Source organism: Diorhabda carinulata, chromosome 7 (genome assembly GCF_026250575.1).
Source record: "Diorhabda carinulata isolate Delta chromosome 7, icDioCari1.1, whole genome shotgun sequence".
Lineage (NCBI taxonomy): Eukaryota > Metazoa > Arthropoda > Insecta > Coleoptera > Chrysomelidae > Diorhabda > Diorhabda carinulata.
The window spans coordinates 6346449-6366131 of NC_079466.1; the positions used below are offsets into that span (position 1 = coordinate 6346449).

The 19683-nt window shown below is 31.9% G+C and overlaps 1 protein-coding gene across 3 annotated transcripts in view; it reads left to right on the plus strand.

Moving 5' to 3' along the window:
• LOC130896169 (diacylglycerol kinase 1) overlaps positions 1–19683 on the plus strand; it is a 324802-nt gene that overhangs the window by 289516 nt on the left and 15603 nt on the right. For all 3 annotated transcript variants that reach the window (XM_057804080.1, XM_057804081.1, XM_057804082.1), the window contains 6 exons: positions 317–554; positions 4923–5122; positions 6190–6339; positions 11142–11421; positions 13126–13391; positions 18514–18669. In XM_057804080.1, the coding sequence (XP_057660063.1) occupies positions 317–554; positions 4923–5122; positions 6190–6339; positions 11142–11421; positions 13126–13391; positions 18514–18669 (1290 nt within the window). The remainder of the gene's footprint in view (positions 1–316; positions 555–4922; positions 5123–6189; positions 6340–11141; positions 11422–13125; positions 13392–18513; positions 18670–19683) is intronic.

Below are 19683 nucleotides of genomic sequence, written 5' to 3' on the forward strand. Positions count from 1 at the left end.
TTACTCTCTAATCATATATACAGAATTTGAAACAGTATTCTATAAAGATATATTTAGTTAAAATATCTCTGCTACTTCCCCGACTTTGTAAGCATTCTTTGCATATTGTCCACGAAAACAACGTCATCGGTTTACAGCACTGTAGTGGTTGTGACGTGAATGATGGATCAAAGGCTGTGGTGCTAACGTTTTACCATCTTGGACTGGTATTTTCTTCAATAGATACAATTTTCTTCAGTAGTTTTTCAGTCATACTGTGTTAAAGGCTTATGTGAGGTTCTCTTCTTCAGATTCAATTAAAAATTGTGATTTGCAGATTCTTCAAGATATGATGGTGGAAATAGATTATGATGCTGATGGTACGGTTTCATTAGAAGAATGGAAACGAGGAGGTCTCACAACGATACCACTTTTAGTGTTGTTGGGCCTCGATTCAAACGTAAAAGAAGATGGAAATCACTTATGGAGATTGAAACATTTCAGCAGGCCAGCATATTGCAACCTCTGCCTTAATATGTTAGTTGGATTAGGAAAGAAAGGACTCAGCTGTGTTTGTAAGTAATCAAATATATACTTTTGAACTGGATAGTTATTTATCAATGAATAAAATGTTGACTGACATTTTTATTTACAAATATTTCAACGCTTAAATTAAAAAAAAACACTTTTTTCGAAATCGGCAGTAGAGATTGGTTTGTACAAATCGGCAGTGAAATTGCTTACAACCTTTCAACATTACGAATAATTCAACCTGTTCTATTAAGTCTTGTTTTGTCACTTCTTGTTAGTTGCCTCGGCTAAACGTCTCGGCAACTAATCTCCAGCCTCGTCAGTACGACTTTAGTGCCTTGATACATACATATCTATTTTCCATATTATGTGGGTTTGAAAGCCTACCCTTTTATAATTTATAAGAGAGGTTAACATCAATTTTTTAACAGAAAATTTTGGGAAAACTGAGAAAAATATTTTTTTCTACGACCGTGCGTTTTAACCCACTTTCCCGCACGCATTTTAGTTTTAAAAGTGTCACTTTCCCGCACTAGTGCGAGAAAGTAAAATTATGCAAATTTTTACTTTATTAGATAGTTTTTTGCTTCTGAGATAATAACTATTGTTACTACAGGTAAATAAATATTTACGAAATAGTCCATAAAATAAAAATTAAACCTTTTCTAGCTTTTTGTACCATTTTTAATTTTTTGAAAATATAAAATAATACAGATATTTTTTATATAACCATGTAATTGTTACTAAAATGTCAAAGTTGTTCAAAACATCATGGAAGTGACCGAAGTGACCAAAGTGCAATCTTTTTCAAAATTAACCCCCATTAAACCGAATCCGATACAATAATATTAATGGATTTATCCGATGAAGAACTTCCCGAAGCCATTTTGAAGGCTGCAAATGAAAATCCGAGCTGTTATCTGCCAAATGACTTGAAACCGTTGCCGTCACCGTCATCTTTATGCGACCGATGCCATCCTCATCGACGTCATCTACCTTCCAGTTAAAACCAAATAACTCCACTGGACCGGCAATTCTTATTAATCTACAGAATACAACAAATTGTGTTTTCAATATTAATATTTATAATAATTAGTAGTTTTTAGTTGAAGTTTTGTATGTTATTCTGTTTGTTCGAATAAAATAATTTTAGAAAAATGGGTTGGTATACTTTTTTGTATATTCGGTCGTAGAAAAAATAATGTTCCTAACTCATGCGTAAAGTGTCTTTCCCGCACTTGACCGCTTGCTTGAACTCTGCTCCGCGTCGTTCGGGACAACTGCAGTCGCTCTTATTCTTATTCTTATACTCTAATTCTGTCGATTGCACCATACTGTATTTCAAAATTGTTAATTTTCATGTAATGAACAGAAATTGCTGATATTATGCTGGTATTTACATTATAAAATTTTTCATTTTTCTGTAAATGTAATGAAATTTCTTATAACAAATGAATTTTGTATTTGTTTTTGATTTTAAATCCTTTTTTTTTAGAGAAATGATTTATTCCGATAACTTTCATCTTGATAGAAATCTCAAACAAAAGTCTAGTGTCTATGTATTTTAAGTTTTATGTAACTGCTGAAGTGTAAAATAACTCACAATAAAATGTAACCGGCTTAAAATCATGGAGAGCTCAATATTGAACGTCATAATTTCTCACTAGTTTCATTTCGAAATGCAGAAATTGTTCATGAAGAAAAATTTATTCATTAATTTAATTATGATTAGAAAATCAGTTTTGAAATCATTTTGCGATCTAATCATTTTATCTAATTCTTAAACTTTATATGAGACTCTAACAGTAAATTTTTAGATAAGAAGCTCTTTATCCTACACCGTTTTAGGACCGTAAGTTATCACTTTTTATATTATTTATTATTTTTATTTGTTTACGCTTTAAAGTATTCTAGAACATATCGAACATAAACCGATCCTCGCGCTCCTAATAGTTCCTCTGTCTGAATTTTCATATTATTTGATAAATTTACATCTCCTGAGACAAATAAAACGTTGACTGCACAATGTCGCTAAATAGTGTATAATGTAATGAAATTCATGGCATTAGAGGGATAACATGGTGAGATTAATTTTTTGGGCGAATATACAGGAGAAGGTTGCAACAGTAACTGATATAAGGCACCATGAAACGTATAGTACATCATGCTAAAAAAATTGAAATTCTTTATCCAGTGTACAATACGAAAAAGTTAAAAAGTGGTAAAGAAACCTAGTGTGAAAGCAAAATTAGCACCTTGTCTTATACACTTACATCGGAAGGTGTAGGAAGAATAGGTGGTAAGAAAAGTCAAATTTTTATGAAGGATGAAACAATAACGCGAGAAAGTTCGGCCAATTCTCTAAATGGATGAAATGTATAATCATTCCTACTACATTAGAACAAAAAGCTTGGTCTACCCATGGCAATGAAGAATTAAAACCTTTTTTGCAAATGTTAACGTTCAGTAATAGTTGATTCAAAACCAAAACAGGTGATATATTTTATGAAATATGAATGAAAAATGGAACAGTTAATATTAATATTAAATATACAGTTTCCAAAATAAGTGATAAACTATATTTCTCCCTCAGTACTTGAATCAGTTGAATACTAATTAGAAACAATTTTGTTACCATCCTGACATGTGTGCTACTACTCTCTCTGTTATAGGTAGTAGTAGTCTTAACTGCATCTAGCAGGGCGAAAATTTGCAACCAATAAATACAAATTAAAGACCAAGAAAACGTTGAGTCCTTAAATTCCTTCAATTTGATTTGTCAAAATGTATAGCCTTGTATATACGCCGTCTTCCAACAATGAATATTTATTTATTTAGCTACCAATGTTTGGCGCCGGTAAAACGCACAACGTTTCCCAGGTCACGTCTTCAGAAGGAAATCTTTGATCCTTTGACGATAATAGCACGAATTTATGGTATCAGAGGAATGTCATCGATCGTTGATTAGTGCATAAAATTTTTTACCTGATTATTTGAAGACTAAAGTGCAGATTGTGTGACATGCTATTCTGGCAAGGAGTGTAGGAAATTGTTATATTGCCATTGGGCTTTAATAAGTATGCAAAATTTCAAATTAATCCGACGTGTTGAAATGCTCGGAAATGAATTTTGAAAATTCCGTTACATACAAACAAAATAATAAAAGCGAGTACAGTGGTCTCTTCTGATAACATGACCTAATTTGAAAAAAAAAAATAGAACGTGTCGATTGTTACATTTTCACATTATTGTGTCAGCAAATCCACGAAATTATCGGGTGAAAATTATTTTACCGACCTTATTTTGTACGTATGATATTTACTATAAGGTGAAATTTTAATTACGGATGTTTGGGAAAAATCAAGCTCTCTGTATATTCATAAGGTATTCATCATATAAAGATTTTTTTTTGGATATGTAACCTAATGAGAGGACTTCGGTTAGGGTATATATTATTAAAATTGTCACAGATGTCTTGTTGATTTCTATGCTTTGCTTTACTTTACTTTCTAAAAAAAAAAACGAGAAATTGGCGAAAATTACAATACCACTATAATATGGGTTATTTTCCAATACTCCTATGAACCAATTTTATCTAAATCGAGTTACTCGTTTTGGGGAATTCGTTCTGTATATACAATTTAGAAAACATTATTAATCTCTTATAAATACTAATGGCGGTGTGGAAATTGAGTGATGAATCTGATATTTTCAATGAGTGTTATTCTAGAAGACTTGAATGTTGTCTTCTTCAAAATAATTCCTTAAGTAACCACGGATAGTTAGAAACGTTTCTTTCATTTTTCATAGCAGTGATGAATTGTGGATACTGGGATAGCCATCAGCTAGTCGGAATGTTACTAATGTTTTATAAAATTAGTTTTCCCTTTAGTGAGAAGGGAATGGTTAAAGGGACTCATATCAAGTAAATTTGAAGCTTAAGTAGCCGTAGAACTGTTTTGGCCAAAATTGAAATTGTGCACGTTTTGCTTATTGTTCCAAATATGATAGACGGTGCTATCAAGTGTCATTGTTTTTTAATTCTTCTGATTGTCAACGTACATTATGACTGGATTCCAGATTTTTTCGACATATTTATCAGTTCCTCTTGCTAAAGATCGCGACGTGGTAAATATTATATCTACTCTCGTCATTCTGAAAACTCATCAAACTACCAAAACAATTAGACTCTAGACAAAACAATCCCTTTATAAGCTATAGAATTTTTGTTCCCCTGTGGCCAAGGTCATTTTTACATGCAATTAAAAATAAGGTTCCACAAAAACAATGACTACACATAATCTACTGATTGATTCCATTAAGTTTAAACTCGTACTAAACGTCTACCTCACATCTACCTATCTTACTCAAGTGCCAAACTTTTGCGATTATCAGAAATTTTCAATTTTTAGTTTGCAAGTACACCGTCCATGAACGATGTGTAGCTCGTGCCCCGGCAAGTTGTATAGCAACATATGTAAAGAGCAAAAAATCTTGCCAAACGCTACAGCATCACTGGGTGGAAGGAAATTGTCATGGAAAATGCGCTAGATGTAGAAAACCAGTGAAAGCTGGCATTACTGGATTACATTGTAGGTGGTGTCAAATAACTGTAAGTATTTCAAAATAATGATTAATGTACTTATAAATAAACAACTGTATTCGGGAACAATCAAAGTGAACAATAAGATTTTAAACGAATAAGTTTACTTGAGACATTTAATATGATTTAGCTTTTGTAAAGAAAAATATGTTTCTGGAAGTGATCTTTGATAGAAAGGAGTTATCCATGGTTTTAACCCTATCTGACAAATAAGAATAGAAATAATGTGATAAAATGTGGAAGGGCTAGTTAGACTTTCAAAAAATTACTGAATATCTTGACCTAATAAAAGAACACAATCTGACCTGATAAAGTAGCTACCAAAAGCTCAATATTTGTGGACAAAAACTACATCAGGACATAACATAGAACTATACAATCCTTGTTTGGCTGACGGGATCATATTCACGATAAACGATTTCGTGAATATCGGAACAAGAAACTTTCAACATTTCCTTCGGTTGCTGCTTCGGCTTCTCCTCTTTTATTGCATGTAACCATACCAATTACGACTTCGCGGGATACCCGGTTAAATATGAATGTGTTTGTGATCTTTTTAATTAATTGTTTATATTGTGAACATTGGGAGGAAATACTATTCATTTAACTTAGATAATAGAGAATAGAGGTACTGTGAACGAGTTCAGGATTTGTTCATTATTTTTATCTGACACTTTAGTGTGAATTTCAAAATATTCTCTTGGGCTCCTATATTAATGAGGATGGAGAAAACTCAAGATGTCTTTCGACTTCAAGAATGGATAAAAGTGGCCAAAAGTCAACAAATTCAGAAGATTGGGATACAGAAACATTTGCGAAACGATTTACGAGAATATAAACCTAAAACTTAGCCATTGGCTTTATATTTCTATCATACAAATGTGCCGTGCCACAATTCCTTTTCCTTCATCAAGTCACTTGTTTTTCTATGTACTGAAAACTTATAGGGGTCATATTTAAATCATTTTCTTATATTCTAACTTCACGGATATGCAATAGTAATGAATAATAATTATAATAAATTCTCCAACATTGAGATAGATAATATATCTTTATACAAATTATTTCATTTTCAGTTACACAATAAATGCGTTTCACAAGTGAAAGCTGAATGTGGACTTGGAGAGCATGCCGTCCATATTTTACCCCCAGTCTCCATTTATCCCATTGTTTTAGATCGACAGAGATCCGTACAGAAACGAGGATCTAAATACGGACATGATAATGTGAGTTAGACTTAGACTTAGATATATATACTAAACATACATTCATTTATATTCCTCCACAACTTTAACAACCATAGTAAGTATATTACTAATTTTAAAAAAAGATTGCTTTGAATGAATGCGTATTTCTCGATATATGGGATGGCTACAAAAAAATTGGTTCAAAAGTTCAAAAGAATATCCAGAAAGAAAACTAACGAGGAAGTGACTACTAATAAACTACAGGAGTGAACTTATAGGCCTAAAGATTATGATGAAATAGAGCAACTTGAGGGTGAGAAATCGCTAAGGAGGATGAATTCGATTACGAATCAAGTGAATGAGATACAGGAGGGAAACCATTGTTCTAAAAAGTATCTATAATAAATAATAATCTAAGCGACGAAAAATAAAACGAAAAAAATTATTGATCATGGATAAAGGAAAGTCAAGATTCGATAGGAGGGCTTTCTTTAATCTCCATACTGTGAGAAGCCTATAAAAATAAACAAACACTGAGAAAGAATCGGCACCTGAAATGTACGAAGTATATTTGAGCACCTAGGAAAAATGCACCACACCTCTCAATAAATGACAAACGAGCCCGATACCAGACAATTTCAAAATACCTGCGGGATGATATATTATTCCCGGGACAACACTCAACAAAAAAATGGAGTAGCTGCAGTAGTGAACGATAAAATCACACGATGTGTACCAATTTTTTTTCTTTCTAGATCGTTATATTCTTTTAAATATAGACCAAACAGTATAAAATTAGTCGAACGCAAATCGCTATAGCAGATAAAATAGAATTTGAAGTTTTCTACAACGAACCAGATCCAGTTTTACAAACTATTTAGTTGCGAGATGTCACAAAAAATGGGTGTCTTTGATTTAAAAATAGAAAAAGGGTAATGCGGCGACCAAGTAGTAGGATTTGGTCTAGAAAATAGGAATTGGAGAAGATGCAAATCAATAGATTTCTTTTAAGAGAGAAACATTGCGTTATCGACTAAATAGTAGAACAGAGCGTATCTAGCGACATTAATGTAGAAAAAGAAGTCGGACAGGGATTTTATAGGTTCTGTTCAATCTAAACTCAGAAGATAAAATCAGGTTAAGGTAGAATAGATGATCAGAAGATAAAAACAACATATACTGATGATAGGTTCTTGTTGGTAGAAACTTCAGAATAGTTACAAATTTAGTTCAAGTAGTAGAATGTAGCGTATGACCTCTCAGTAAAAGTAATTCATATAAAGGTGGTATCAAATAGAAACACAAAACATTGAAAATTTCTAGATTGATGAGCTGACGTTTGAATCTTTGGGAGGATAAACTTGGAATATGTAAAAATAGGAACAACGAAAGCTCTGTTAAATGAAAATATGCATAGAGGGAGAAAGCAAGAAATCCATTCATGGAAATGAGTCTGGAGTCTGGAGTTAAAGGTATTGGCTGTACAGTACTATGGGATGGAAATATGGACAATGAAGAAAATAGATACCCGACGTGGAAATGATTACAGTGTGGATTTCTTTGGAAGAAAATAGGCATTATATGCAATGATCTTGTGATTCTAGCTAATTGTATATCATTATTCTGGAAGCAGCCGCTGTCACTCCAAAATATTCATATTTAGAAACAACATAATGTCAAAATAACATCATTTGGATAAATCAGTGATCTTGAAATGAATTCCATAAGAGTGATTTTAATATGTTTTCATAATCCCACGTATACAGCTTTTGTTCATACCGATTGCTGAAGAAGGTTGGAGGTTAACAGATAAATATGTTATAAAGTACATGATTAGCGTTATTACCGTTTCCCATAGGAGTTCGCTATAGTACGTGAATTTTTTCTGGTCGATTGTTGTTCATACATTCATCATTACCCAGCAGTATTCGTTTAAACTGATTTGAACAATAAATTATTCTTGGTACTGTTTACAAATGATTGATATTTAACACCATATTTTTTATTCAAAACTATCGATAATTTCAAAATTAATCCTTTTGTATTCTGTGAAGTTTATGAAAACAAGAACACAAGCAATGTTACATTTTTATAAAATTGTTTCACTAACGAGGAACATATAATCGTTTTCATTATTATTAATGAGGGTACCGAATATTTTGTGTCGTTGTATTTCAAACAGAATACTTTTTAGAAATAACAAGTGAGAGATACTTACTATAATAAAGTGTTAAATTTTTGAAGGATATTTATCTACCTCCCAGTCTAGATCTGCTTATTTAAGATACCATCTGAAGGTTACAATCTGTCATCTCAGAATCCCAATTTTGTGTGTATTTAGTGGTCTGAAAAATTACGGAGGTGCCATGTTTTAAGGCTTTAATCTCGGCCTCTCCTCTGCTCATATTCACGTCAGTAAAATGAGCTGCTTTTCAAGTATGTGGAATTCCCCTACATGACTATTTATAAATATTTATTATAAAACGATCGTAAACTAGTTACCTTGCACAGATAATGACGCAAATATCGATTTTTTTATGTCTTCCTCTATTTTTTCTCGTATTGTTAACGAATATTTCTTCAATTGAGTACGCATTGGCGAGATTCAATACTAATGAAATATGTCGATATCAACCATTCTGAGAGGGTTTATATTTTTCCAATACAAACTTGTAATTTATTCGGGGAAAAGAATAGACTGCTGTAATGAAATTCAAAATGATCACAAAATATTCACCCTTCAATAAACGATTGAATTGTTTGCAACCAATCGTAGTAATGTAAAGAATATTTTATGAAAATCAATAATATATTTGATTGATTTTTCTCCAATACGGTGGCGGAATTCAAATACCATATTATTTTTGTGAAAAAATGTTCCACTCACAAAACTGAATAATGAAAATTTTGAACAAATTTACCTGTTTCCCATTCCACATAGATGTATATTACCCAAATTATTTATCACAGGCTTGAATAATAAGAATGTAGAGGAAAAAATTTGAATTTTTAATTTTCCGAAACAGGTATCTTTCGATGACTTTATAAGCCATAGAGTCTATAATTAGTTCCACTAATTATTAAATTTTAATTTTGGAGTAACTTCATTCTTATAGTTAGGGACACTGTTATATGAGAATTCAGGTGGTTAGTCTTTATTGTGTCAGAAGACCGGATTTTACGGCTATTTGGAACAAGGAATTAAATTACTGATATCAATAACTTTATTATTACTTTCAATATTTGAAGAAGGTGCAGAGCATTTGAGGAGTTCTTGTGAAAATAAAAAAGTTTTTAACATGTTGATAGAAAGTTGCCGCTCTGTCACAATTTTGTAACACAATTTTGTATTAGGCAACGCTTCACACAGAACCGTCATTTTGATATAAAATTATCACTTTTCATTCTAGCTTCCCTTTGGCAAAAGAAAGATCAACTCTTTTAGCGACAATGATCTAGATTAAAGATACCTTGATTTCGTGCATTTAATTTGATGTTCAAAATTTTCTAATTTTTCATATTTTCACTTCTATAAGTATTGATAAAAGATGAAGGCTTAAAATATTGAAATATATTTTCAACTATACTATATTAAGGCTTCAATCTTTTCCTTGAAGTGTGATGGGAACTTTTTATTATTCCTTTTATCATTTTTACTTTGCATTTTGTAATATGTCAGCGTTTATGATTTCTTAATCTTGACGCTGCTGACACGTGAGACGTTTTCATCCTTTCTGACATCCTTATTCGAGAGGCATTCTTTGGTGTCGAGACTGTAGGGTAGTGAAATTATCATTCAGCTCTTGGTTCTTTTAGATTTTAGTTTCGGAATGTTGTGTACGAACTAGAGTTATATGCGACAATTTAAGTCGTCTCCCAGAACTCGCAGCATGTTATCTCATCCTGCTATAGGTAATGCTCAGGAAATAAGACAATCTGTACTTCTTTATGTATAAAAAGAAACTGAATATGTTCACAAGTATCCAAGCAGACGAATTAATTTTTCATGGGAGGAAAATCGGTATTTTTATGCTTGCTGCTAGTGTCGAAAAATAGCAATTTGTCTTGATGTCATAATTATTGTTTGTACATGCACATTTAGATAGAAGAAACTAATAACAAAAAACACAGCACAATCGAAATATCAAAACTAAATCGGGGCTGATATGTCAGACAATTTAATTCAATGAATAAAATTATAACGACAAAAGTTTCAAAATATGGAGTCGAAACCAGAAAGGGATACTGAAGAAAGTTCTCGAGTTTTAAACTCGCTTTGTGTGCAACTCTTGGGACGTTGTAATTGTTGTTTGAGAATTCCGCTGATTATACCAAGTATGCTCTACAACTCGGTCCCTGCAACACAATGGTTCAAATTTATGATATTAAATTATTCTCATCGGTACTTATAAATGTGCAATATTTTGAATCGTTACCAAATAAGGGAAAATTAATCTAAAATTTTGATACACAGGCGAATCTATCGAAGCGTGTTGAAAAACTGACTAAACTTCACGATAGTCAAATAGTTGTTGGCTTAGGAGGAACTAAGTTAGGTGGGATGGATATAAAATCACATTAAGTATCGATAATTTGTGTGTAGCAGACAAGTTTCTGTACCTGAAGAAGTTCAATTCAATATACAAGATCATTGATAGGGTTTTCAAGTTCTCCTGATAAAAACTTTATGTAAATATGATTTAACTACTAACAAATTGAAGATGATCATAAATTGAATTTTCTACAGTTTAATATTATTTTGAAACTGGGTAACAAATTTTTTCCTTAACAATAATTATAGGATAGTGTCAGCTCCTTATATATTATGGGTTTTTTCGTAGGGTTCCATATCACAAAACAAACAACCAGCCTTGTCGTTTCAAATTACAACGTCTCCGAATTCCGTGCCTCTTTTGGTATTTATCAATCCGAAATCTGGAGGTCGACAAGGCTCCAGAATTCTTAGAAAATTCCAATACATACTTAATCCGAGACAAGTACATATACTAGGAAGTGGAAATGGTCCTATGGCGGGACTTAGTATGTTCAAAGACGTCCCTAATTTCAAAGTTGTATGTTGTGGAGGAGACGGGACTGTAGGATGGGTATTAGAAACTATGGGTGAGCTAACACATTTTTTGAAACCATAATTGACATTGCAATATTGTTTTTGTGTTTATATATATATTAGCATAGTGTTTAATAATCTGATGAATTTGCAAAAAGCAATATGAGGAGATAGCCAAGTATATTTAGTAAGCATGAACCAAAAACGCGATTTCCTAATGCTGATCAATTTCTCGTTGACAAAATATTCAAATGAATGCTGAGATATCTTCAAATGAGATGATAATTGTAGATATGTTATAGTAGATGAAACTTGAGTACACCATTGAACCCTAGAAATAAGAATGACGTCGAAACACTGGACTTCTTCAGAGGAACTGTTTTGGAATTCCATAAAAGGTGTAATGTGTAAGCTTTATTTTTTGTTTGCGTAAAAGGAAAACGGTAACTGGTCAATATTATGTTCATTTGCTGACAAGTTTTGATGCTGATCTTAAGATGAAACGACTGCAGTTTTCTTTCGTCACGTATATGCATGTTCACATTCGACTAAGCTAAGTCGACTTTGTCTTTCCTAGCGTCAAACGACAGGCGGCAGGTATCAGGCAACGTCATCTGCCTCTGTTTTATATTGTTTTTAGATGTAGTTGTTATACTTTCACCCGCGTCTGTGATGTTGACAGATTCAGGAGGCATCGCCACGCAACGTTGACAGTACACTTTCATATCTCTGTGTAACCACATGTGCTTTCCAACAATGTCCAAACACTATTCCAAAAGGGAGACAGCATACAAAATGTTCATAATGCAGCATACAATTTTTAAATGACTTTTTAATAAAATGCTCGAATCAAGAGGAAGGCTCCAGATAGAAGACAACGATCCCCTTAAGAAGCATGAGCAAATTTAATATGACATGCAGTTTATAACTGGATACATCTATCAATATTATTTTCTTGATTTGAGCAACACTATGATACTACACATTTTATCTTTTTATAGTTACGTAATCAAGGGTAATTTTTATTTTTTCTTGCAGAAAATGTTCATTATATTTGGATAAATAAAGTCTAAAATCATATCTTATAGTTGCATATAAACTTTCCTCAGAAGAGATTGGCATCTTGCAGGTTCTTCTTTACTTTAAATTTCTTTCGATCTTTGTTGAAATGAAATCAAATCCGCATAAATTCTAAGAACCTCTTACGCGGATTCTGATATCTCGATAGAGATGAGGGTATTCCCCATATTTATTACGTACTTTGTTAATAGGGTGGACACTATATTTGCTCTTTTTTTTCTTTCGCCGTCTAATAATAATAAAATTGTTCACTTGCCCATCGTCTTTAGTATGCCGCCTAACGTATGTAAGTATAACGGCGGCCTTACGATTCAATGTCTCATTGCCATATTTACTTGACCAGGATCTCACCCATTAATTTGGTTTCCTGTCTCCATATGGCTTTATGAAAAGCGTTTCAAACAAAATAAGAGGTAATTATTTTTTGGTTTTAAAACATCGGTAACTCGCATATTCAAATATGTATTATTAAAATACACTATTTTGCATTCAAGGGTCACTATTCGGTCTTACTTGCTCGTGAATACATAAACTTGAGCTCTTCTTAAATTCTGTACAATATCGTTTTCTTACGAACATTTTTGTAAAAATAGGAAAATAGCTGTTTATGTATCTCCACTCTATTATATCTCCACAGTTTCCGTTTAAAAATATCTCTAATAAATTTTGTGTTGTAGATAAAATTGAGTTGGAGTGTCAACCAGCAGTGGCAGTTATCCCTTTGGGAACGGGGAATGACTTAGCAAGATGCCTTCGATGGGGTGGAGGGTACGAAGGAGAATCGATACATAAAATGTTACATAAAATCGCTCGAGCGTCTTCGGTGATGCTCGATAGATGGATGGTAGATTTATATGATACAGCACCTCCAGATCCAGATCAAAAAATTCCCGATACGAGAATACCTTATAATATCATCAATAATTATTTTTCTATTGGAGTAGTAAGTATAAAATTAGCAATTAATAATATAATTAATTTGAAAACGTAAAATTTTCTATATTTCGGGCTCAATAGATTATTTAGAAATGAGCATATAATCGTTATATTTATATCAAATAAATCTTGTTTATCCAACTAAATTACATAGAATTACATACAATCCTATAGAACACAACTAAAATCTCAAATAGGCAGTATTAAGTCATAAGATTTTTCAAAACTCATTCACTCATATATTGCTATTTGTACATAATATTCTATAAACTAATATTAACATTGAAAGTTATTAAATTGAAGTAATTAAATTATTACTAATACTAGCTTTTACCCGCGGCTTCGCTCGCATCGAATCCATGAAATAAGTATCAGAAATCATTATAATAGAAAAGAACGAACTCTGTAGCTATATTAGAACCTGAGATATAGATCTTTGAATGTAGAAAAATTGCGAAAAACCTGCAAAAATCCATAACTCCACATTGAATGTCCGCGCCTAGCTCCTCTCCAACTCAACCGATTTAAGTGTTCAAAAACTCAAAAGAAAAAAGAAAGAGGATGTTTCAGCGAGTGTTCTTAAACCAAAACGAAGTCTCTATCTTGAATATAACATGAGATATTGAGGATAGAACATGTGTATGTGAAAAACTCCTATAAGTAATGTACAGGGGGAAATCGCATTTGAGTATAACTTGAGAATGGTGAAAATTAGATGAAATCCGATGGTTGATGGCTGATCTGTGCATCAATACCTTTCATTGAAAAAAAAATTATGCAAATCGGTTGGGTAGAACGCCTGAACGGACTCGGAATAGAAATCATCAATTTTTTTAATATATAAGGTATATTTCCGCTTTTCATTTCTATAGATTTGTGTGCTTGATTTTTTCCATTTCCATTTATGATATATTTAAACGCACTTGAAATCGTTTATTAATAACCCCTGTTAATAACCGACTTTCTCACTTTCAACGATTTCATTGGATGCAACCCAAAATATATTCCTTTTAAACATATAGGCAGTAACGTGGGTTGTAGGAAATCAAACATACATATATTCATCTACCATATCATTCGAAATCGAAAAACTGTGTTAGTACAATAATTTTTTTGTTATAATATCTCAAAATTTGGCAGTTCCTCCATATATAGAGAATACGACGATTGCTCAACAAAATCAAAGACTGATTCAGTGTTTGCAGCTGCTGCAATAGCGGACTTGTGATTGATTACGTTATTCTGATGAAAGAGAACAACTCTATGTAACGTTTATTTGGAATTTTTCTTCCTTATCTCCTGTATTTTAGAACTAAATTGGCATAATGAACACCTTCAGCATCCCATAATAAGGCTAGCACAAGTTTCTTTGCGTAAAGTTGCAATTTGATTTTTTGTGGAGATGCTGAATATAAAAAAAAATTTTCTTTGTTTTATCGAAATATTACTTCAAATATATTTTCGATTTTACCTATGTTAAAATTCATGCAGTCCATGGTGCAGACAATTTTCACTAAATATATTTTGTACCGCTTTTTGCCTAATAGTAACACGGGGATGGAAACGACTTGTGAAAAAATAGCATCTCCCGAACAAAATAAAACTATCCTTGTACATTATTCTTCGTATATGAATGCATTGTTGGAAAACATAAAACAAACAGTTTCTGCAACAATATATTTGTTGACAAAAAACAAAAAAAAACATTGACTATGAATTTAAGGAAGCAAGTATTTATAGAATAAAATGTACGAAAAGGAAACTTATCTTAGAAAGACCAGGTTGTTTGTTACTCAACTGTGGTTGAGGTTGGTAGATTTGTTGCATTTGTTACTGATGTAGCTGTTGGTGTTTTAGTTTTTTTTCTGTAGTCCAATCTGGCAAAGCTGAGGAAAACATAAATTGAAAAACAGGACCTAAGAAACATATATGGAAACTAAATGAATAATTTCAAAATATAATAGCAAAGGAATAGAAATTCTGACGGAAAATCGCCAAATTTAAACAATTTATTAAAAAAAATTATAAAGGAGACCGTTTCCGAACTCGAAACGATATGGCCGAATCGAGTTAGAAATTACTTTGTTACTTAAGCCCACTTTCACCATAATCTCTAAGCCATTGTTCAAAATAACAGGCGGTACAAATCATAAGTTATGTTATGTCACCGATCTGGGGAAATTTTCTCTAAAATTTAATGAATTGACACAAACACCTATCTCCAAATCATAAATTTTAAGATTATACAAGCAATTTTCTCATATTTTTTTTCTATCTTGAGAACTATATTTACGTAATACAATGAATGCATAAAGTGTAAGATCATTTTTCTTTTGATGAAAAAATATATCTAATTAATATCATTGTAAAATTGGAAAACGTTATCAGAAACAAAGGAACGAATAAACGTACAAATCAACAAAACAATTCGGCATGACGGACATTTGATATCTACATACCATGGCAGAAGTAGCTCTCCCAACATAAAAGGAAAAACTAAACACGCACATAATATAGGCAACAGCAAACCCAAAATAATCCTCCCTAATGTTTTTGATGATACATATATCCAATACAAACTTTATTAGGAAACCCTTCATACAGTCAAATTACCAGTAAAGAAGAGTAGATTATTTAATAAATTTTATATGGATTAAAAGGAAATGATTAAAACTACTTATCGATCGATTTTTTTATTTGCTCAAGAATTGGAAAAATACTCATACGCGTTTCAATGGTTATTTCATATAATAGTTCCTTTTGATTGTCTAATTTTTTTATTGTCTCGTCATTACATATGGTTACATCAGCAAAAAGTTCCAAAGTTAAATAAAATTCCAGGATAATTCCTTTCGAAAGTTATGAATTATCCAATCATGGTAAAGAACAAGGCAATGATAGCTTCTCGGTAGAAAGTGAAAATCATGAGAAATAGAAGAGTTTATTTAAATCTTTATAATAAAAAAAGTTACTTCCTTGGAATGAGTCACTATTCCTTATATTGAATCTATGTACGGATCAACCACCAAGTTTTGCGAGAATACAGCTCTTTTGTATGTCTCGGATAATTATGTCTTCTTCTTCTTCTTCTTCTTCTTCTTATTTTAAGACTATGTCTTGTGTTTTCAAAGAGGCAGTCTAAGTTGTGACTCCGAGGACCAGCTTTCATACCAGCGCTTTGGTGGTCTTCCAGGCGGTCTACTTGTATTGGGTCTCTCTTCCTTTGCGATTTTCGCCAGTCGATCGTAGTCCATTCTATTGACATGATCTCTCCATGCTCTTCTTCTAGTTCTGGCCCATCTCACTATATCCGGAACGTCACACTTTCTTCTAATTTCATTGCTCCTTATTCTGTCTCTTAGTGTTTTCCCTGTGATTGAGCGTAATGTCTTCATCTCGGTCGTTCTGAGAATCCGCTCAGTAGTTGCAGTCTCCGCCCTCGTTTCTATGGCGTATGTCATTACTGGTCTGACACAAGTTTTATATATCCGTGTTTTGCTTTCGATACTTAAAAATTTATTCCTCCATATCACGGTTCGAAGGAATCCCGATATCCTAGATGCTGCTGTTGTTTGCGTTTTGACTTCTTGTTTCAAGTTTCTATTGCTCGTGATGTTAACCCCTAAATATTTAAAGGACATAACCTGCTCTACACTTTTATTATAAATTGCCAGTTTGCATCTTCTTGGTTCTCTCGCTATTGTCAAGGATTGTGTCTTTTGTGTCGATATGATCATATTGAATTTTCCTGCAACTGTTTTAAATCTGTGTAGCAGTTTTTGCAGATTATCCTCATCTTCGGATATCACAACCGCGTCATCAGCGTAGCAAACTATCTTAAATTCATGTTTTCCCATTCTGTAACCTCTGCCTGCCGTTTTGACTTCTTTTATGATTTCGTCCATTATAATGTTGAAGAGTATTGGGCTGAGACTATCTCCTTGTCTGATCCTGGCATTTTACTGGAGAGTTCGTTGTTTACTCTAAAATTATTACTCTAAAATAATATAATCATTCAAAAACAAAGTGATTTTAAATATAGATACCATTATAGTAGGAATTTGGAACCAGTCAATTTCCTATTAACTCATGGTAAAGGATATGGGAACTTTGGATCAAAGAGCAATAGACATCAAAAACAATGGAAAATTCCATTATTCACAAATAATTTCAACGACAATTTGAACTCTAGCAAGGATCATGGGATATTACAGCGAAAGCAACATTTAAATTTAATTTAAATATAATAAAAAATTTAATCTATGGCTGCTGGAAGACGAAGTGAAATGGATAAGAGACTATCCTCAATTTGCTCCAAAATTCTTATAACCGTTGGCTTCTAGGGTCTAAAATCAAGATCATCTTCATATATCTCTTCTGCAGTTTTTACTGTTGCCATTTTTAGAATTCTTTCAACGCAGTAAACCAGAAGAATGCCTTGATACTGATGAGAGCAGAGACAATAATATTGTGAAATATCTATAGCGATAATTATTGCTTCTGCTGTTCTTCAACACAAAATTACCTAGTTATAGGTTAGAAACAGCTGAAAATTATATTAGTTTAAGCCACCAGTTAAGGAGGTTGAATCTAATGATAGTTTAAAGACTTTTAAACTTGGCTTAACACATGGTGCCATACAAAAAACAGAATTAAGCCATTTAAATTTAAATTTAAACCATTATTTAAATTACGGTGCAAGTGGCCTTTAGATAAAGACAATTTTGAAATTTTGAATATGCCAAGAACTACTAAAACAATTGAACGATCGACCAACCACAAGTTATTGAATGTATAAAAACTTTCACAATTATACAAACGTCAAACTAAGAAAAACGAATTACAACTTTACTTAACGCAAATAATATTAGTATAATTTTTTTTCAATATCTTTGGAAAGAGGTTCGCTCCCTACAAAACCTTCCGAGGTCGTCTTTGACGAATACGTTTATTATTACTTATAAGGAGCTTTACAAAACTTAATCTTCAGTTTCTAAATTTCATTAATTTTTATATAATTATTACAGGAATTTATCTATCGCACTGTATAGTGTATGTACACATATCAGAAAAAAAATTAGTTGTCTTGTACAATCCGTATATGAGCAAATGAAATATTATGTTTTTAGGATGCTGCTATATGTGTGAAATTTCATCTAGAACGAGAGAAGAACCCTGAAAAATTCAACAGCAGAATGAAAAATAAATTATGGTATTTTGAATACGCTACTTCAGAACAATTTTCAGCATCTTGTAAAAATCTTCACGAACATATTGAAATTACTGTAAGTATTCATATAATTCTATTTAATTTATTCTATCGCCGGTTCCCACTTTTGTGTCGAAAAACTTTTCAAATGGAATTAGTTGTAAAGTTGACTTGATGTTAGGTCTCTTTTGATATAAAATTTGTTTTAAAGTATAAAGTATTGACGATTTCTGACTTTATCAAATTATAAAATAATATAAGTTATAAATTTGCAATCAAAAATATTCATCAACAAAACATTAAAGGTCTAAGAAGTAAGAAAATTGAAGAAATATATATTTTTGTTGCTAAATTTTCTTGATTTAAGATCGCTCTGATTAATATTATATTTTATTTTAATATAAGGTGGAAACATAAATGTTTTCAAAATTTCAATAATCAAATCTGGAAATATTTTGATAAAGACCAAAATAGGTCGAAACGTCAATTCTTCACATGTTTTAAAATATAATTTCCCATCAGAAGAAATCTAGAATCAAGACAATTTATCAACAAAAACATATATACTTAGTATATATCCCGAGCCGAGCCAATTTCCCATAAATAAATAGGTATATAAAAATGAACCTTTATTCATAATTAAATAACCTATGAAAATTCCACGTTATATGTATATAACGACCAATCTACAAAACTTGAAAACTCAATATTCCTGTTTACTATATTCTATATACCCGATGATGAATACATAGTTTTTGATAACGTCGAGACGTCAATTTTTATCTTTCCATCAATTCAAATATTGTTTTTCTAGCTTGCATAATTTCTAATTTTTGGATAAATTTTTTCATTTCAACTATTATTCGTTTCCCTTCGTTTGTTGTAAATGTTCCTATTTGTTGAATACCAAATATACTTTCTAGTTAGTCCAATTTTAACTTTTCTCAATTCTTTGAACTGTTATCGTTATTTAGCAGCATATTTTTCAGTATTCATTTGTTAACGTAGTATAAAATAATATCAATTAAATGTAGTTCATGTTTGGTAGTTCCTCCAAAACATAAACACTCGAAAGATTTTAGTTTTCTTC